The sequence below is a fragment of the Ptychodera flava genome (genome assembly GCF_041260155.1).
Source record: "Ptychodera flava strain L36383 chromosome 23 unlocalized genomic scaffold, AS_Pfla_20210202 Scaffold_24__1_contigs__length_23054250_pilon, whole genome shotgun sequence".
Lineage (NCBI taxonomy): Eukaryota > Metazoa > Hemichordata > Enteropneusta > Ptychoderidae > Ptychodera > Ptychodera flava.
In genome coordinates this window covers 13,531,453-13,553,656 of record NW_027248278.1, presented here as the reverse complement: position 1 = coordinate 13,553,656, position 22,204 = coordinate 13,531,453, and the positions used below count along the sequence as shown (strand labels likewise).

At 37.6% G+C, this 22,204-nt stretch overlaps 1 protein-coding gene across 1 annotated transcript; it reads left to right on the top strand.

Annotated features, from left to right (window-relative positions):
- The first annotated feature begins 68 nt into the window (after positions 1-68).
- On the top strand, positions 69-21,996 carry LOC139124851 (coiled-coil domain-containing protein 13-like). Its single transcript, XM_070690959.1, has 15 exons — positions 69-160; positions 2,095-2,313; positions 3,733-3,804; positions 7,451-7,556; positions 9,270-9,409; positions 9,865-9,963; positions 10,662-10,889; positions 11,610-11,801; positions 14,954-15,130; positions 15,811-16,017; positions 16,784-16,956; positions 17,551-17,643; positions 18,384-18,512; positions 19,136-19,387; positions 20,313-21,996. Exons 2-15 carry the CDS (start codon positions 2,122-2,124, stop codon positions 20,476-20,478), a joined length of 2,226 nt encoding a protein of 741 aa, XP_070547060.1. The 5' UTR covers positions 69-160; positions 2,095-2,121; the 3' UTR covers positions 20,479-21,996.
- Positions 21,997-22,204: the final 208 nt, after the last annotated feature.

Here is a 22,204-nt window from a genome sequence, read left to right as displayed (position 1 = left end):
ACAACTTCACTCCCTAATTTGAGTTCGCGTAACCATATTATCTCGCGAGAAACAACGAGAACTTCAAGATTCCTTATTCAAAATGGCAGCCTCCGGTAGGATGTCCCCGTAAACTCGCAGGTTATTTCGTAGTTCTGTTAAATTTGGAATGTGTTAATCGGTAAGTGGCGTTTCAACGTTCTCAGAAGTACTTTGGCTAAGGAGAATGAAGTGAATTGCGTTTAAATGAACATTTTTGCACTGTTTTACACAGTTTCAATGACACTAAAGTCTAGAGATACTCACTTAGCGCTGATATTGTTTACATGTCCATGGGTGGTTGTCAATGAACTTCGTCAGTACGCGTACCCTACTCATTTTTCCCTAGGAACGGTGTTCAGAACAAGAGCAGGGCTTGTTGTAGTCATGATAAGTATATGTATGGTGTGACAATGTGAGCTGTTCCTTTTTTAAAGAACTCAATGGGAAGTTTTCCATTGTCTTCCACTTGTGTCAGGTGGCAATAAAATGTAACTAGCATTGCAGATTCTTGGCTATCATTTTAATCTTATTCAACGACTTTAAATGAAACATAACTAAAGAAGCCAGAGTGTAGAAGTAATGTGGTTATGTGGGTTTTCTTGATGTTTTGGCACCAAGTCATTTCGGCCTCCCAATTTCCAGTCCCAAGTTGTTTCGGCACCCCTCTTCTTACCAGAGTCTACCTGGGGGAACTAGAGCAAGAGTGTAATCTTACAATTCAAAGCACCCAAAGGCAAGGGACTTGATCCCCGGGATCACGTATGTTTTAGTCTATTAGAGGATTATTGAGTGTCGTTGCTGCGGTTCCGTAGCCCTGCCACTCCCCTTGCTAGTTATGTTGTTGGCAAAGGGAGTGGTAGGGCTATGGATCTGCAGCAAGGAGTGTCCGTAGCCTTTTGTTTTCCATTGTAATCTAAATAAGTAGATTTCCCTGCCAGACAATCTAACGCCGGCACAGGCCTTTAAAAAGTGTAGTGTCAACATTCACACGCTTTAATCTTTGTGAGAACATGGTAAGAAATCATAAGAAAAAAATCTTCATATCATTTTCAAATCTTTGACACAAGTTTATCGATAGCCATAGCCGCTAACACGGCAAACGTTTGAAAGCGGTGCCGAAACGGCGCGGCAAAAGTCACACAAAATGCACATACAAGTACTGGTCAGGATGCAAAGGTCACACTTTGGAATATGACTGCTCGGTCAATTTCTAATTAGTTTGAAAAAAAATCAAAACAGGGATGCAGAAACATCTTTGGTTGCAGTGTCAAAACGACTTGGGGCCAGAAATATAGAGGCTGAAACAACTTGGGCTGAATTGACCAGTTACTGTTAGGTGACTGTCATATGTCAGAGACATGTATAAATTCATGCAAGCCTCTGGAGTATCTTGGAGATAAAAATATTCAAAATCCTCTCAAAATCCCTCATAGCTAGTGTAACAAAGCATCAAAATGAAAGTTTACAGAGCTGTAAATGTTTAAATCCCAGGGTATGAGCTCTCTCTTTTGTGCTCATCTGTCCACTCTGAAGAATATGTTATTCAAATCATAGACAGAGTGTAATGTGTTGATACATGCATGTTTATTGGGGTAGAGTAAGTAGATGGATAGCCACTGTGCCCTAGGTAATTGTATCACCAGCAATTGCTAGTTACAGTGTAGTAACCTGATTGAGTCAGGGCCTGAAAGCATTTGAGAAGATTACTGTACCAACGAACACTACTATTGTTTCAATGCCTGTCAAAACATCAAAATGAAAGTTTACAGGGCTGTAAATGTTTAAATCCCAGGGTATGAGCTGTAGATAAGTTAACACATGTTTACATTAGTAACACTTGTTAGACTGGCTTTACAAAGATTAACCTTTCACCATGGTGGTTTGGCCCAAATCCATTGTTATTAAATGGTGATTGTGGGCATATTTACCGGGAATTAGGGGTGAACAGGTAAAAATAGATTCATTCTTAGTTCATGCATGTACTGCAGGTATTTTGACCAACTATTACTTTACATGACATTACTTAGTTGTAAACACATGTATCTCTTATTTTGATGTTTCATTGACTGATAGATGTAACTAGATGTCGAGGTACTTAAGATGGAAACTGACAATGAAACTTTAAAGCAACAGTTCCAAGTACTTCAGGAACAACAGCAGAAGAAATTACTGAGGCTGCAACAGAGGAAACAAGAAAAAGAAAAGAAAGGAAAAGAAAAAATTGAAAAGACGAAAGAAAAGGAGAAAGAACAGCAAAATGGGTTACAAGTGGATGATGATTTAGGACTCAGTGTAAGTGTAGTCTACTGTATTTCTTTCCAGAAGCCATTGTTGTAACAACATGAATTATTACAGTTTGGCCGCTTGTACTTTTAAAGCTTTTAAATTATGTGAATCACACAACTGAAATGGCCTGAAATGGAATTTCTCACATTCCTGGCCGCTGGGAGTGCGGGATCGACAGTGTGGGGAAAATCGATCCACACACTCAGAAACCGTCCCACACTCTGCAGTATACCATTATTACACGAGCTCTGATTGGATGATGAATAGTCTGTTTTGTTCCACGTGCAAAATGTTTCCAATGGTACGACGAGTAACACACAAACCAGAACTACAAAGTAAGCAGGTCAAGGTACAGTGGCAGACGACAGACTTGTCACGATTTTGGATAATGATGTATATGTCCAATGTGAATGTAATGCATTTTGTGGTCATGTGAGAAAAAGAATCTCACACACCAAGGACCTGGGATCAGATTTCTCACACGAGTTGGGGATATTTTGTCTCACACGAGCCGCAGGCGAGTGTGAGACAAAATATCCCCAACTCGTGTGAGAAATCTGATCCCAGGTCCTTGGGGGTGTGAGATTCTATTAGTCTCACAAGAATTTGGGAATTTCTTTCTCTGGTGTATGTTATGTGTGTGATACAACTGTCCCTCCGAGGGACTGTATTGATACATTCCTTTTAACACATCGGAATGTTGGAAAATTGTCAGGTCTCTTTGATACTTACAAAATAACAATGTAATTTTATTGCAGAAAAATAACAGTTCAATGAGCTTTGATTTCTTGTGCAAAACTAGTCTGCATTCGCCAATGTCAAATGCCGTGGTGAATATTATCTGAATGTGACTGATGACAGTGAAAACAGATGATTTGAAAAATACAGAGTTTTAGGTGCCCAGCAGAGATCTTTAACTATGTCTGAAGTGACATAATTATAAAGTTGTCTGAATTTATTTAAAAAGTTTGTCACATTCCTGTAGGTGCTAGATACATGTCTGCTGAAAATTTTGTTTACTGCAAATATATTGTATGTGTGTTTGTTACAAAATTGCGAAATTGCGTACAAAGCGATACATGTATATACTGACAGCAAATAATTTATGTTGTACCATACTATAATGGTATGTACCATGATATCTAAGGAAAATAATCTGTACGCAAGACCCGATACAGAATTGATTGCCAACATATGTGTTTCATCAAATGCCTGGGTGTAGATTTTACATGGTATATTCGAACATATTCAGTGGAACTATGAACAAACACTGCCGACGATACTTCAATATCAGTTGCATTCTGTGGTGACATGCTGGTATTGCTAATGGCATGAAGTTTAACATAAAATATTCTGTCATTGAGAAAGAGAGAAGATGCAAATTGTAATGACTCCCTAATAACATATTTCTGTTTTTCACTACAGCTAGCTGAACCTATTCAGAGCAGTGCCTTTTTCAATGATGAACTGTCAACACATCTGAATCAACAGATACGGGTTAGTTTATACGTAAATCTACTGTCTGCATTCTTTTGATACAGTAATATTTACTTTTGCATGTAACTGTAAGTGGACCGCAAGATGCTGAAGTATGTATAATGATTTGCCGATATGCAGTGAGTATAGATCATGTTGCAATGTATCACTCAGGCTGGTACAATATACTGTGTACCCTAATGTACCGGTAGTATACTCATTGTACTCGTAATGTGAATGTCCTGAGTGATGCACACATTTATGCCATATTATCCATGACTATTGTGGAACTTACACATATATGAGGTATGTAAGAGTGCCTTCAACAGCATACTCCGAGTTCAAAAACCGAGTCGGACTTACAAGTCCGAGTACTCGGACTTGCATACTCCGAGTAAAACTGCTTACTCGGACTTGTATACTCCGAGTACATGGCCTACTCGGACTTGAATATGCCGAGTTACACTTGCTTATAGAAAAACAATGCTGGAAAAACGGAGGAAATATTCGATCTTGTGAAAAATTTGCAAACAGCGTATACAGTACATGTACTTTCAGTCGCTCAAAGAAAAGAGTTGTTAATGCGATCTCTCTGATCTCTGATCTGTGTAAAATACCACTTGTACAACACGCTCAAGTCATTGTCGTTGTCGAGTGTAGCTACCGTCACGCAAATTATTAGTTTGTCTTGTCTTTTCGTTTCATTACCGGATCAGATCCTGATTTGATACATGACTTGAATTGGGCACAACAACGTTTCATGATCACCGCGATGCATCGCGGCGAATTACATGTATTAGAACACGGACGCCATTATCGAATGACCTGTCGACCTGTGACGTCATGGCCTTGGTTTGCTAGCGTTGTGAGGCCATGATAGACTTGCCCAAACATTTTAGGCATATTTATGTCTTGATAAAATAATCAAACTAATAATTTTTAGTCCCCACGGACACCGTCCGGGGGGACTTATAGGTTTGGTCATGTCCGTGCGTGCGTGTGTGCGTGCGTGCGTCCGTGCGTGCGTGCGTGCGTCCGTCCGTTCACGCAGATATCTCAGAGATGCCTGGAGCGATTTCATTCAAACTTGGTACAAGGATTATCACCTATGCCATACATATGCACGTTGATTTGTTTTACGATCCGATTCAATTTCGCCGTCTGGCAGCCATTTTGTTTCCTGTATTTGATGTCGATGCGTATGTTCATGCAAATTTTTCAGTGATGCTAAGAGCAATTCCATTCAAACTTGGTACATAGATTACTCTATATGTTATACATGTGCACATCAATTTTTGTTTTGATCTGGTCTAAAATGGCTGCATGGCGGCCATTTTGTTTCCTATATTTTACGACTGTGCGTTCGTTCACGTAAATTTCTCAGCGATGCCGGGCGCGATTGCATTGAAAGTTGGTACCTATATTAATCCTTATCACATATATATGCACGCTAATTTTTGTAATGATTTGATCATAAATGGCTGTGTGACGGCCGTTTTCTTTCCTGTATTTGATATCCATCCACAGGGTCCCCAGGTATGATCCACAGGCATTCCAGGATGAAATTAATATTAATGCTGTGTCCATGCATCGGGCTCATGAATGCAGATATCTGAGATATTCCTGTGCCAATTCTTTTTAAACTTGGTACAAGGATACTACACTGTGGCATACATATGCAGGTCCATTTATATTGGTGTGACATGCATAATTAGGTCTAATTTGCATAATTCGAGATTAGAGCGCTGTTTCTGGTACAACTGTACCAAATCTGATAATGCAGATGGTTTTTAGTCCCCACGGACACCATCTGGGGGACTTATAAGTTTGGTCATTTCCGTACGTGGGTCCGTTCGTGCGTGTGTGCATACGTGTGTCCATCCGTTCACGCAGATATCTCAGGGATGCCTGGAGCAATTTCATTCAAACTTGTTACAAGGATTACTTCATATGTCATACAGATGCATGTCGATTTGTTTTGTGATACGATCCAATATGGCTGCCGTGTGGCCATTTTATTACGATTTTTTCATGTATATAGCCATTACTCAGGCATGTTTCAACCGATTTTATTCAAAGTTGGTACAAGGACATTGACCAATGACATAGATATGCACACCAATTTGTTTTGTGATACAATCCAATATGGCCGCCTGGCGGCCATTTTGTTTTGATTTTTTTTCATGTACAGAGCCATAACTCAGGCATATCTCAACTGATTGTATTCAAACTTGTTACAAGGACATTGACCTATGTCTTACATATGCACGTCAATTTGTTTTGTGATACGATCCAATATGGCCGCTAGGCAGCCATTTTATTACGATTTGTTCATGTACAGAGCTATAACTCAGACATGTTTCAACAGATTTTATTCAAAGTTGGTACAAGGACATTGACCAATGTCATAGCTATGCACATCAATTTGTTTTGTGATACGATCCAATATGGCCACCGTGCGGCCATTTTGTTACGATTTTTTCATGTACAGAGCCATAACTCAGACATATCTCAACCGATATATTGAAAGTTGGTACAAGGACATTGACCTATGTCATACATATGCACATTAATTTGTTTTGTGATACGATCCAATAAGGCCGCCATGTGGCCATTTTATTATGATTTTTTCATGTCCTGAACTACAGCTCAGACATGTATCAAGCGAATTTATTCAGAAATATTTTTATCACTGACCTTATGAAGAAGACTCTATCCTCTCTGAGGACCTGCAATCAAAGTACCCATTAACAAGTGGGGACTGTGTCATCAACGATGACTTGTTCAACATAAAGTGAGCACAGTGCGCTCGTGTATAGTATGAACCCAGTGCGAGTGACCACTTGGTCGTAAACAATGACCTGACTTGACCTGTGATGTCATGCATTTATTTCGTTAATGGAACTGTGCGATATCTAACTGAATAACTGGCTAGACTTGCCTGAAGTTTATTGGCTTTACTGTAAATGTTACGTCTAAGTCATCGTTCAAAAACTTCGCTGCTGGCCGTGGCAGCAGCTTTCTTCTGAGGGTAAAATCACGGTCGCTCCTTGTGGAGGGACCGTGGTTAAATATACATTGCGCAACAGATTACAAGACATCGTGAAAATGAAATTCTTTTTTTTCAAAAGAGCAGATTTTTCGACATTCGATCCGCGCTAGCCGTAAACTCTGTGAGTAATAAAATACCTTTTTTCGACAGATCGTTTCTTGACCAGTATGGCAAAATATGCATTTATAGGAACACGTATCGGCGTATTCAAGTCCGAGTAGGCCATGTACTCGGAGTATACAAGTCCGAGTAAGCAGTTTTACTCGGAGTATGCAAGTCCGAGTACTCGGACTTGCAAGTCCGACTCGGTTTTGGAACTCGGAGTGTATCGGTATGGTTTGAGATACTCCTACATACCTGCATATATTATTTACACTTTACAGAACAGTGCAAGAAAGGTCCCTGGTTCAGTCCTGCATTTAGGCATCAGATTGTGGCAGAACACGACCATATTGTGACAAGGCACACACAGTATACTAGTAACTAGTAGATACATGTACATATAGCTTAACAGAAAGTGCTCTGCCAAAGTTATTTACAGGCATCCACAAAGTATTCAAGCATTGTGATTTCTTAGTAATGATTCAAATCATGTGTTCATGGTTTCTTTCAAAGGAACTGAAAGATGAGAATGGTAGATTGTACAAACTACTGAGTGAAAGAGACTATGAGATAAGAAAACTGAAAAAACAACGTGAAGAGGCTAATCTAGCAATGACAGGTAATGTGTCAAATCAAGACAAAAAATTGTAACTGCGCCATCATTTTAATAATAATAATATAATAATAATAATTTATTGTTTAAAGACCACTACACAAAACTGTCTCAGCGGTCTGTACAGTACAGTAAAAATTAAAAATATAAATTAAAATAGTAAAATGAAAGTGTAACAATCAAATTAAAACGATTCAGAAAGAAATTAAATAAAAAAATTAAATTTAAGATCATAAGAAAAAATGTGAACTGGCATAAAAGACTAAAACCATACACTTTAAAAATCACACAGTCTAGTATAAGCAGTAGCAGTCGCGAAAAATAAAAGTTTTCAAAGATTTCTTAAATAAAACAAATTCCTTGACGATCCGGAGCTCAATTGGCAGACTATTCCAAAGTTTAGGTGCGTAAACGCTAAAAGCCCTGTCACCATATATTTTTGAAGGCTGCTTTCCATGATCTTTGATTGAAAACGGACAGAGTCTAACACCTGCACTGTTTCTTGTATTACGAACTGGACATTCAATACTTAAAAGTTCTGCTAGGTATGATGGCGCTGATTTACAATGAATTACTTTAAAAATAAGACACAAGATTTTAAAACGTACACGGTGTTCAATCGGAAGCCAGTGTAATTCCTTAAGTATGGGTGTAATATGACTGCTGAACTTCCGCCTGGTTACCAACCGAGCAGCAGAATTCTGGATGTGTTGAAGTTTTGTTAATTTGTATGCAGGTACACCATAAAATAAGCTATTACAGTAATCTAACTTTGATGAAACAAATGCATGTACCAACTTTTCAGTAGAAGACTGGTCTAATAATTTGCGAATCTTACTTATCCTCCAAAGTGAATTAGATGCGACTTTACAAACATGACGAATATGTTCATCCATGAGTCCGAAAGAGTCTCATCACACCAAGATCACGCACAGTAGTTGATGGTGAAATCATGGCCTCACCTACACGTACATTCATGGAAGTTGACTGTAATCTAGCTGTACTACTAGTAGTACGAGGTCTAAACCAAACCACCTCGGTTTGGTTGACAGTCAGGTCAATTATTTGTGAACTTCTTACCTCACTCAGTTTTTGATCAATATATTATTGGATTCTGCTCTCCAAATTTTTTCTGGGGGAATATCTCACATATCAATGCTTGAAAGGTAGAATGCACCTCATGGACAGATATTCAAACTCTCAAACTTTTACAACACATTTCTGATCTACCACTTGTGAGGGCTTATTTTAAAGCTCATGGAGTAAGAAGCAGTTTTAATGTCTTGGTTTTTCGAAAATCAAAAAATTTATTTTTCCTTGTAGAATTACCATAGGGATGGCAGCTGTTTTGAATTTATTGGTAATGTTAGGTAATTTGTTTCTCAAGCACCAGACTTTGCACAATGACCTCTGAATTGTATTCTCAATAGATAGAGTACCGGTATGGTTTAAAGTTTCATTGAGGAAAGGTTTCGCAAAAATTTAAATCTTTTTACCTTTACATACAGTACTACCTTGATTGTTACTTGATACAAACACAAATATTCAAAAGGTCATACATATAATTCTGTAACAGGGTTGAATAAATCCTTTGAGTAGAGGTACTTTGAAACCAGTACATTGTGTGAATTTCAAAGTGGGAAAAGGTACAGGCAGGCAATGTGTCAAATGAAATCAAATGAAAACATTTCAACTGCTAGGTCTTTTTTCTTTCTTTAGGTGGAGGAGTTGCCAGTGACACTGCTGCTAGTAAAATAGTAGACTTGTCAAAGAAAAACAGAGAATTGACCGCTGAAGTGGAAAGTGAGAAAAATAAATCAAGACAGCTTCTTAGAAAAGTAAATGATCTTGAAAAGGAGGTGAGGTGAAAAAGATTAACATGTACAGTATATATCATATGTGCAGATTTTTTATCATATATAAATTATTTTATACTCTATGGTAAAAAGAACTGCAAAAACTTGAAGTTTGAAGTGTCATAGTTAATTCTAACAGGGGAGCCAGTTACCTATACATTTCCAGGATATATTCTTTTACAAGAAATTCTGAAAAACTTGCAAAAATGTGATGCTGATAAAGCCAAGCTGTTGTACAACACCTTGGACAAAAAACCTACACAAGTGAATAGTCGCTTTGGATGATACCGCTTTTGCCATATGTCTGCAATTACAATCAAAACTGGACATTTTAAAAAAACACCTGGCAATATGCTTTAAAAATTCTAAAGCAAAAAAAATGATGAAGTATTCTACAGACTAAGTATGCCTAAGAGAACACATTCAAAGCCACTACAATGTGTTATTGACAATGACAGGTGATGTTAGCCAAGAGAGAGTTGTCACTGGAAGGAAGTGGGAAACAGAAAAGCCATGCTGCCAAGATGTACACATTAGGAGATACTCTGGAAGAACAGGTGAGGTTTCTTCAAGATTTTACTACCGTATTTTAGAGAAGTATATTTTGCTGAAAAGAAACTGCAGTTCATTGGTATGATCAATTTTGAAAGCTGTTTGTCTATTCTACGCAAAGACAATAAAGCATGTTGGACCATGCATTACATTACAAAGGCTGTCAAACAACCACCGTGAATTACTGTTGAGAACTCTAGTAATGTTGACCAAAGATTGCAACAGCCATTTCAGCTTCTGGCTAGATATATACAAGATCTTGCATGCAGCACATGTAACATAGCGTCTATATTTCAGAAGTCGATGTGTGAGTGTTAATACCAAGCAACGGTTCTAACAATCCTTTCACATGGAACTAGATGCCAACTTGCCTATTGCAATCTTTGTTGTCTTGGGTAATGTTCATGGATGATCAAACGTTTCTCTGTACTGAGTAGAGTAGACAAACTTCAAAATTTATCACACCAATGAATTGCAGCTTCTTTTCAGCAAAACTGTACGGTCAAAACTGTCTATGCACCACAGCAAGCAGAACTCATAATAAGAATACAACTTTTTGTTGATTTCTTAATCAATTGAGTATCATTTCATTTTGTGTAATAAATAAATAGTATTTATCAAACATTACATCAAAAATAATTACAGTTAAAGCGCTTCCTATCCTTTGTGCCCATTATGTCTTTGCATCCTCTTCATCCATCAGCCGGCAGTAGATCCAGCAGAAATGAAGGCTTTGAAAGAGAAAATCACACAAAGCAACCTAAAAATGGCAGAGTACAGAAATCAGGTACAGCAACTGAAACAGGATTTGAAAATAGCTCAGAAAGTACTGGAGAAGGAAGTAGGAGAGAATGTAAACATTCCGGCATTGTTAAATGGTACAAGTAATTGGAGAGGAAGGGCTCAGCAGATTATTGGCCTTCAGAATAAGGTGAGTCTTTGACAATTCCAATGTGATATCGGTGACATCCCCAAATTGGTGAAAATCTGATTTGATCTCTCTGCGCTGGCCTGCATTAATATTATAAAACTGAGTAGACAGGAACATGGAGCATATAATCAACAGATCAGTGACTAGCTTTACATATTTTTTTGAGAATGTTAGTTCCATTACAGTATGGTACTTCAATATCTATTTTTAAAGCTGCATGAAGACAATCTAGATTTGTGTACAATATTATCAGTTTTGACAATTGTATTTCTTTCTAATTGTACTTGACTTATTGACAATTGCAATATATCAATTTAATCTATTGATAGAAATATAGACACCCGTACATGAACTCTCAGTGTTTTTACTAAAGCTGGAGAATGTTTGCAAAAGATTTGTTAACCCTGGTTATATTTCTGCCATCCTCTAATCTGATTGCAATGTTACACCAAAGGGAGTACGGATAAACTGACCGGGAACTCTGGTGACATTTACCGACCTTGTCAAAACTAATAGAACTATTATGATATCCATATGTGCCAACAAGCCAATCCTTAGGTACTGGCTGTTAAACACTCTGTTAGAGGTAGACAAAAAAACCCTAGCTAGCCAACAAAATCAAACACTTCTTGCGATTTCATAAATTCTAGAAATCTGTGCACAGAACATTAACACTACTGTATTTTTTTCTGACTGCTGATTGGTTTATGATGATGGTAGGTGTCCGACTTGAAATCCCAGCTGAGTCATATTCAGACCAGACCTACAACAGAAATGAGTCTAGAAGAACAGTTTATGACCATGGAAACCACACAGAACTTTTCACCCAGATCAGCCACATCATCTGTGTACAATGACAAAAACAGAAGTAAGCTGAGAAACATGGAACGGGAGAGAAGGGAGGCCAGCCAGGTGAGAATCATCATTTAGCTATCATTTGGCATGATGTATACATGTGGCAAAAGAAGCTATTTGGGTGGTGGCTGTCCAGTGTTTGTATGTTTGTGTTTGTATATCAGCATGTAAGTCTATTTGTCTGTCAGTATGTATATATGGTTTGTTTGTATGTATGTATGTATGTATGTATGTATGTATGTATGTATGTATGTATGTATGTATGTATGTATGTATGTATGTATGTATGTATGTATGTATGTATGTATGTATGTATGTATGTATGTATGTATGTATGTATGTATGTATGTATGTATGTATGTATGTATGTATGTACGTATGTATGTATCTATGTATGTATCTATGTATGTATCTATGTATGTATGTATGTATGTATGTATGTATCTATGTATGTATCTATGTATGTATGTATGTATGTATGTATGTATGTATGTATGGTATGTATGGTATGTATGTACTGTATGTTTGTATGTATGCATGTATGTATGCATGCATGCATAAATGTATGTATGTATGTATGCATGCATGCATAAATGTATGTATGTATGTATGTATGTATGTATGTATGGTATGTATGGTATGTATGTACTGTATGTTTGTATGTATGTATGCATGTATGTATGTATGTATGTATGTATGTATGTATGTATGGTATGTATGGTATGTATGTACTGTATGTTTGTATGTATGCATGTATGTATGCATGCATGCATGCATAAATGTATGTATGTATGTATGTATGTATGTATGTATGTATGTATGTATGTATGTATGTATGTATGGTATGTATGTACTGTATGTTTGTATGTATGCATGTATGTATGCATGCATGCATAAATGTATGTATGTATGTATGTATGTATGTATGTATGTATGTATGTTAGCCCTCGTACAGGTCTGTGTGTTCCCGGCGTTATATGGCCTCCACTAGACTGAAAGATTCAGTCGTGTGCGGGCGCTCCGGCGCACTGCGACCTACGACCCTTTACCACGACTGAAGGCACACTGTACTTGGCCGCGGCAAACTCAAAGAAAAAAAGTACCGCCCACAACTGACTTCACAGACTTTTCAAATATGTAAATCATGGTAGTGTAATTTGAATATTGCTCACGTGGGTTGTTTACGGGCATAATGAACACGCGGTAGTCCAGACAACAATGTCGATCAACTGCATCGGCAGCGCCGACATTGCATAATCGCTCTACTCGGCAGATGAAAACAACGACACGTGTGTGAACGCTTTATAGGCTAGCCGCTTGTCGGAGAAAAAACTTACATGTAGATACAATATTGTCTGTATGGCTCAATTGACGCCTATAAAAAATACTCCATAGCGTCTTTCGCGCTGAGCGCAGCAGAATGTGCAGTCTGTGCGGGGAGCTCGGAAAAAAGGTCGATCTTTTCGAAAACGACCGATATCGAGAAACTGAAGCAACTCTACACAAACAAAACATTACCGTACACACTAATCCAAACTTCCCTACAAAAATCCGAGGCGACACAAACATTTTCATTAACACAAACAATCGGATAAGAATGTAGGAACACATTTTTGAAACGAATCAAACACAAACTCGACACAAAACATTTTGGATAGTTAGGTGGGGAGCCTCTTTCACATTTTTACTTTCGCGCTGAGCGCAGCAGAATGTGCAGTCTGCGGAGAGACTGTAGACTCTCGAAGAAAAGGTCGATCTTTTCGAAAATGACCGATATCGCCGAGAAACTGAAGCAACTCTACAGTGGAACTGACGTCTGGACATCACAGCGGAGCCTGCCTTTGTAAAAAATAAACACAGTGTGCTTCGTCGATGGCAATTCCAACAAGATTCTCTTGATAGACATCGCAACTGAGTATATCTCCGCCACTCTCTCTCGTCATGATAGCCCCTCTAGTGAACTGAACACAACCTGGAATTTACCACGCACAATTTGTTCCTTGGTACGTACGTCGTTTCGGAGATCTGAACCGATCAAAGCCGCCTTCACACCCATTTCGCTGCACTTCTGCACTTGATCTTTCATGAGTGAAATCAGGGGCGAAATCCCCAGAACCATCGATCCTGAACGGTTCTTAAGTGTGTCCATAACTTTGGGTGCCAGCGTGTAAATCATAGATTTCCCATACCGTGGGGCCCTGTTGGTAAAATAGCGGATACATCTCTGCCGCCGCAAAAACTCTTTGAGTGCGTCTCTTTGCTCTCTTTTCAACATAATATTATATAGGCCTACATCAGAACATTTACTGACTGCCTCGGCAATGCGAGTCGGCGATTGTTCGGATCGGCCATAATTATCAAATCGGAACGCTAGCCACAGACGTCAACGTGAGTACTTCGAGTTTGAGAAAACACGTTGTGTTTGTTGACAAACGAGACATGATATAAGCTAATAGGCGGGACAAAAGCCTGGCGACAGTTTTGAATATGCTAATCACGATCACGCACTGAGTGAGCGATGTGGGCGGTCTTGTTACGCTACATACTGTCAATTAACTCGTTTCTGTAATACGATTGGTTCCAACAAAATTTTGTTGGAGAACAGGATTTCAACAGTGTGCCTTCAGTCGTGGTAAAGGGTCGTAGGTCGCAGTGCGCCGGAGCGCCCGCACACGACTGAATCTTTCAGTCTAGGCCTCCACCACAGCCCTGCAATGGTCCATGGAGATAACTGGGGACTCTGCAGTCCGGATCCGGACCGCAACGAAAATTCTGCTCTATTGGGGCAGAATCCTTTCCCTGCCTACCTTTACCTCCTAACCGACCCCAGAAAAGATGCGATTAACTTCTCCTAATATCCAAAACCGCTTGTTTTCTGAAACCACAACGTATGTGACAAGTTGTTTACCAATGGAGATCGCCATTTTGAATCTAGCTGCAGTCGCCAGTTATCTCTATGGACCGTTGCAGGGCTGTGGTGGAGGCCGTATAACGCCGGGAACACACAGACCTGTACGAGGGGCTAGTATGTATATATGTATGTATTTATGTATGTAGGTATATATGTATGTATGTATGTTTTCATGCATACTGACATGTATACTGACCTAAGTCAAACATTCATATTTACAAGCATACATTTGTAGCCTGTTTCTCTATGACTATACCAAACTAAGTGAATCATATCATGACAACTGTTGTCAATACAGAAAGCAGCTGATGAACTGAAAGCACTGGAGGAAGATTACAGCAAACTGAAGGAAAAGTTTGACGCGTCCAAAGCCAGAAATAAAGTACTTACCAATGAAGTGAAAACTTTGAAACAGCAAGTGTCAACATTGATAGACAAGAGTACACATGATAATGAATTGATTACTGCTCTTATGGTAAGTTCTGAAGTATTTATTTCTTTATCATTGTTTTTCTATAAATGTTAACATCTGGAAAGTTTGCTGTTTTTATGAACGTTATGCCACTACCCTTTTGACAGTTGTTTGTGTCTTCATTTTTAACTACTTTTGAGTAGTTATAGAGTGAATAATATTTTCACCAGCTTAGTTTGCAAAAATCAAGAATTATATTTTCCCCCATAGACATGACACATGTGGATGGCGGCCATTTTGAATTTCCATTATATGTTAACAAGAACCATTCTACAATAGGTTAAGGTAGTATGCACCTCGAAAGTAAAAGACTTAAAACTTTTGCTTAATCTTTCCTTAATGATATTTTCAACCATTTTATTACTAAATCAGCAATAAAAATTGGGGGTCACCGTGCAAAATTTGGAACTAGCGAGACAAATTATCAAACATTTTGCTATATTTGTAATTCAAAAATGAATGCCATTGCTCTGTTAACTCTATGGGGAAAAATTAAATTTTGGATTTTCAAAAAAATGAGATCGTAAAAGTTTGTCTCTCTCCAAAAGCTTTAAACTGAGCCCCCATAAGTGCTAGATTAGAAAAGTAGTTTTAAATTTGAGAGCCTGAATATGTTCCTGAGGGGGGTTCTACCTTAATCCATCATAGGACACTAAGTGTACATCACTGTGTTGATCTTACAGAGTCAACAAAGTCAAATGAAACAAATTATTGAAGACAACGCCAGATTACAGAAAGAAGTGAAGGAAAAACAACAGAAAGAAGTACAACTACTGCAAACTAAGAATGTACAAGACATGGGTGTGGTGGAACAACTGAAGAGACTTGTCAGTGAAAAAGAACAGAAAGTTAGAGTGCTGGAAGAGGAAATTAATCAAATGAGGATTAATGTAAGTACTGTGGCATGGGGCAAACAGTGTCAAATACTTTATGGATATTTCAGTAGAGGCCGCAGATTTATAATGTATGTTATCAGTACTGTGTTATTAGATTTGAAATTAAAAGTTTGAAATAACCTGTAGCTGCATGATTCAACTCTAAACATTTTACATCTAACTATTAGCCAAAGACCTCTTTGAGAAGGGGTCAAGACACCACTACGTGTCTCATCAATGTAATTTTGGTCACAGTCCCTTACATGTACATGGCCAATGGTATATTGCACCAAATCATCATGTGCAATAAACCAGGTACAGTGTAGGGTCCACAACCTTGAACAAGAATAGATGAGCATCAGAAATCAAGATTTAAGACAACTTTATCAATATTATCCCAACACACACAGCAATTCAATTGTGATAGCGACTGTAATTCCAACACCATCACTGATCCAGTATGACTTGCCACAGAAGATCAGGAGCCATTCGCGTTTGATATCATAATCTGCAAATAAACAGAGCGTTTGAAGGGGAGTGACTTGAAATACCCCATATTTACAATCACTGGTCGCGGCACCATCTAGTGGTCAACAACAAATATTTCAATTCTTTTTGTCATTTTAATGAAAATCATCCATGATAAATTAAAAGCTTAATACACTGAAACACATCGACTGCTTGTGTTATAGAAATTAAAAGCTTAATACACTGAAACACATCGACTGCTTGTGTTATAGAAACTCTTTATTGACAGATTGTTCACACTTGATTTTTGCAGCATCAACGTACTCACGTAGGAAATGTTTTAGAAAGGCCTCCATCCAGGGGTCATCGACCTGCAACAGTTACAATATCGCACAACGAAATATCTTCTGGTGGTGACATTGTTGGAAGTTCAAGACCTTCTTCATCAGATAGTACATTGCACTCACCGCAACCACCACAGTCAAGGTAATCAGACTGATTGTGTCTCTCATAATGAAATATATCAAGTGCTGCATTTTCTGTGCAAGATTTTCATTCCGTGGACAAGTTGTGTTTGGCGCTTTCAGTATATTCTCAAGTATGTTGATGTGGTGCTAATTTGTGTGTAAATACTGGTATGTATTGCAGTTCAGACAGTTATTTCTCAAACATAACTCGGCAGATTTTGTGTTTTCGTTCAATCGTACCAAAAGTACAATTTTATAGACATATGCACATCAATGTTTGATTCTTATATGACTATAACATGATCTAATATGGCTGCTTTGTGGCCCATCTTGCTTTAATATTTTTGACTTTCGGCTGTGACTTACCCACCAGTTTTAGTTTTCCTCTTGTCCTAGCTAATAAACAGAAGTTACTTGCTGGTATTTCTCAAGTTGTTTCTTCAATTTCTTCACAGGTCATGTTTAGTATTTGGATAATCGGATGACTTTTTTTGTGTGTACCATTTATCAACTAATGCTAATGGCAGACAACCAGCAAATTTTATTTCTTTATGAGCAAATTATGTAAATTACACACTTCACTCATTGCATGTTTTGTTGTGTTGTTTTTCAGACAAAGTTCAAGAAACTCAAACAGACCAGGCAGTGGAAATAGAGATTTGCCGCCAAGGGTGCCCTCTAGAGTCATCAGATCAGCAAGTACAGGGTAAGTTTCAGTACATACATATACTGTGCTGAAGTAGTATATCTGAGGGAAGATTGCAGACGGAATTTTTCAGGCATTTAAGAAAGTTCAAGCAAGAAAGCTACTTAAAACTATATTTTCAGACCTAAAGCATCAAATAGTGTGTTGTTAGGGCAGGTGTATTTTGCTATTCATTATATAAGCTGTAACTTGTGGCAAGTTTTTCAGTTTTCTGCTTCTGTATATCAACTACCGTGTCTGACCCTAATCTGTTTGTCATGCTGAAATTTCGAGTATTCTTTTTGTCAACACAGCTTGTATATGTGTAGTGATCATTGTTTATTGTTAACAAATGAATTCTAGTCCGGAATTGAATACAGTTTTCAACAATAACAGTGTAGATAATACTCATATACCGGTAGGTTGTGTTGACATGCTCAATACTTAGCATTGAATTACACTTTAGGGATTCAATGCAGAAAGTGTAGGGAAATCACAAAACAAAAGTTCTGAAAAAATAGCCAAAACATACAGCTTATGGAGCTTTAGGTCCAAGAGACCACCACATCTAGAACTTGATTTCAAAAGTTTTAATACTGTTTCATTTGTTACAATGTAAATCAAGGAAGTCTTACCTCCAATTATGAATTGTTTTCAATATTATGTGTGTATGTTCATAAACAACCAGAAAGTAATGTCCGACAATCATTTTACAATGTGCTATAATTGTAAGTTTTGATATTCTAATTTGATATTCATAGCAATGTATCCGTAAACAACTCAGCCATGGAAGAGCTGAAACTTCAATGTCAAGAATACAAATCATTTGGTCAAGTAGCTGAAGTGGAGAGAGATAAACTGATGGAATTGGTGGCAGTGCTACAGCAAAGGTGAGAATCTGTCACGCTGAAAGTTGGATTATTTTGGAACGGACTACATCACAGGTTGTTTACTTATCACAAGTCAAAGTGTTTTTGAGGTTCTTTTGGTTGACATTATGATCATATGTCAAAATGGTGATGAAAATTGGATATTGTGTCAATTGTTGTCAAACAGTTTTGCTCAGAACTGCTAATAATTTTTTTTTATTCTAGAGGTTGATTTAATGTGGACATAAGAAAATTATCATAAAATTTGCACATTCAATATTTGGTCAAAAATCATATCATTCTTTAAAAAAATGTGTCCTGCAGCTTTGAAATTTATTTTACAGGTTTCTGTGATGGACTGCTTTCTGTTGCGTTGTGTTTAGTGCCCATAATGAACACAGATATGCTTTTTACAGGAAAAATATATATATATATCTGATATTTATGATCAAATTGCACTTCCTATCATAATACTGTACTATACAAAGTTTTTTGCACAAAATAGATTCCTTTCAAGTTTCAGTGATATTTATTTATTTTTTTGATGGAGTATTGGCAACGTAAATGCAATATGACCTTTAAACTTTGCAATGTGAACTTTGAACTTTGCAATGTGACTCTGAAAATTTCAATTCTCTTACCAGGAATGATGAATCTCAGCAGAATATTACAGAGACTCAAAGCCGTCTTGTCCAGCTGAAACAGCGGAATGTACAGCTGGAAAAACAACTGGGAAAAGCCAGAATGGATGTTGCTAATCTATCAAGAGCTCCGGGAAAGAAGATGAAACCTGTACGGAGTGGTTCAGATCTGTCGCAGAGTTTACTCAGTGATGAAGATCTGATGAGGAGTGATATTCCACAGACACAGGATAACATAGAGGAACTACAAACACGGTAAGATGTGGATTGTGCTGTTACAATGAATAAACATATAGGTGTACGAGTGACAGTAGGAAAATATAACAAAATTATGAGGAGTCATATCTTAGACATGCAATGAACCAACATCTCAAAAATATCATGATAGTAAAACGTATATAGGATAAAATATTTCAAAGGTTTTGACTTTTGTGAAACAATCAACTGATAATCTGATAGAAATAGCAAAAATTACGGTATTTTTGATACTTAATGGTGTTTTGAAAAGTGTGATTGGTGTTATGTTTATGAATATATTATTTTATCATACATCTCCCATTGAGAAAAATAGAATTCTGCATGAGTTAAAAAAGCCACATTGATGCTTGCTCCATAGCATTTACCATTTCCATGCATCCCCTGCCACCAGTGCAGTGTATTAAGCAAGCTGTCTCTGTGCAATCACTGTTGAACGGTTTGGAGTGATCCATCTGACGAGTGCCAGAATATGTCTCGCACTCTGTACGTAAAGTGTGCAGGCTGTTATGAAATGCATTCAAGATAGCATTCCAACTTGCGCTATAAATCAGAAGAAATATTGTTGACATTTTATGAAAAACGGTCAATACTCAATTTGCCAATTTAATGCTGCAGTCATGAATGTGGGATGTATTATAATGATGTTATTGCAAAAATACTGCAAAGGATGCACTCAGACATTCGCACCACGTATTGCCCTCCATGATATGTTGTGCCAGTGTCCTCTTGAATCCTTTGCGGTACTTTCATAATAACCTCATCAGATTATTTTCTTGTTAATGCAATCACTGAAGTTTACAAATTTAAGTGATCATGTTGTCATTAGCTGTACCGGTATAGCCAGCAAAGACTTGACATCATTGATTATTGTTGCTGTAACTGTTTGTATTAAATGTTGATATTATCTGCTTTTCCACTGTAGGTTGGCCATACAAATTGATGAAAATGACGCATTGAAAGCTGCTCTGCAGAGTACCATGAAAGCCAAGGAGGACGATCTCAGACTCTACCATGATATGATGGACCAAACTAAGCAGGTTTTCTTACAGGGACTAAGGCAATTCAGACAACAGAATGCAGCATCATGATTCGTGACCCTAGAAACTGGCTACTATCTGATACATGACTGATACAGCTTGTTCATACCTGACACTCAGTGGCTAAGTTACCCACATGCAAGAACTGTAGTACCTGAAGTCAAAGAACCTGATACCCATTGGAAAAGGTCTTAAACCTATTGACAAGTGCTTACCGTAAAAACCTTATTAATGCAACCACCCTAATTTTTTTCTCAAAACATAATTTTATTTTACCCTTATCAGTTTGACCACCAATGGAAATTGGGACTTTCTTAATTTCTAATAATTTGACCAACCAATGATGACAAGCTGTTTGAAACATTTTATTTTCCATAAAATGCACAGAACAATACAATGTACAGCACATAATGACTAAGTTGGGACTTCAGGAACGTTGCCCCTATACCAGTATGTTTCAATCATCCAAGATGGTAAGCATAACACTTATGAACTGTCAAAAAAGTTGAAATCCCTAATAAGTCGACCACTAAAATTATTTTGATGCTGTTAATTTTCTTAGAACTCAACAATTTAAAATTGTTCTTGTTTTGTCTGGTCGAATTGATAGGGTTTTTACGGTAGTTTCTGAAGTAAAGTGTATGACACTTGATAATGCATACAAAATACCTGATTAAAGGCAGATATTGTTCCCTGATAGCGAAGTACTTTCTCTCGCTACGATAGATAACATATGACTAGGTTTAGATATCAGAACGTCCACATACCCTCCCATGCCAGTGTTAATTATAGTTCTTGCGTAATGGCTAACTACAGATACCAGTCAGTGAAAACCAATTTAATTCCCAACGTACTTAATAGCAGGTATCTTGTCAGTAAGTCCCAGCAAAATGTTGCGATAAACTGAAATGAATGAGTTTTCCAAGGGAAGATTGAGTGTGCCAGTACCGTATTTATATTTGTCACTTCACATCTCAGCTTGGAAGGAATAGTACACCAAAATGTCTTTTTGCTCATCTGCTTATGGAAGCACATCTGAATTATTGTGAGAGACTACTTGATCCGCACCATTGGTATTTTTGTAAAAAATTGTAAATATTAATGTATTTATAGTCAGATGAGTTCTAAATTGTTACGTTTGTTTCATTTTGATATCAGCTTTTGTTATCATACAACAATTATTAACTCCTTGAATACCCTGAGTGCTAGAATTTCCATGGAATCATACCGGTGTATGTGTTCACATCATTTTTGCCATATGGAATATACAGGATAACATAGGCCATGGTATTCAAGACGTTAAAATGTACCCTTGAGTTGATGCTTTTGAGTGCTATTGACAGAGATTTGCATCCGATTTTTTTAACCATATCCATATGGTAGACCAGTCCGTCCTCTCCCAGCAAAGTGTGGGAATAGTCTACTTACTGGCTATTGGAAGATCCTGACCGTTTCTTTGGCTCCAACTTACCCATGCATGTAAAACTATGTCAAGAAAAACTTGAAGTGTTGTTATGTGTGTAGAATGTGCCATTTATGCAAAATAAAATTCTGTCATTTTAAATTGAATTAATCACAATTGTCTGTAAATATTAAAACTGGACTGCAATTGAAACAACATGTGCTGAGATCCTGAACACCCTTGCACAAAAACCTTTTATGCAATATGTTTGCCTCATTTGTATCAATAAAATAATTACAAGTAAGCAGCTAAAACTTCGAAAAGCCAGAGAGAGAGAGAGAGATGAAACTCAAGAAGCACCAACTCAGGACAATC

Excerpts from the sequence above, each read along its gene's own strand:
- LOC139124851 (XM_070690959.1), top strand. The coding sequence starts at position 2,122 with ATGGAAACTGACAATGAAACTTTAAAGCAACAGTTCCAAGTACTTCAG. Across the intron at positions 10,890-11,609 it reads TTATTGGCCTTCAGAATAAG|GTGTCCGACTTGAAATCCCA; the intron begins GTGAGTCTTTGA and ends TGATGATGGTAG. Across the intron at positions 16,018-16,783 it reads TTAATCAAATGAGGATTAAT|CATCAACGTACTCACGTAGG; the intron begins GTAAGTACTGTG and ends TGATTTTTGCAG.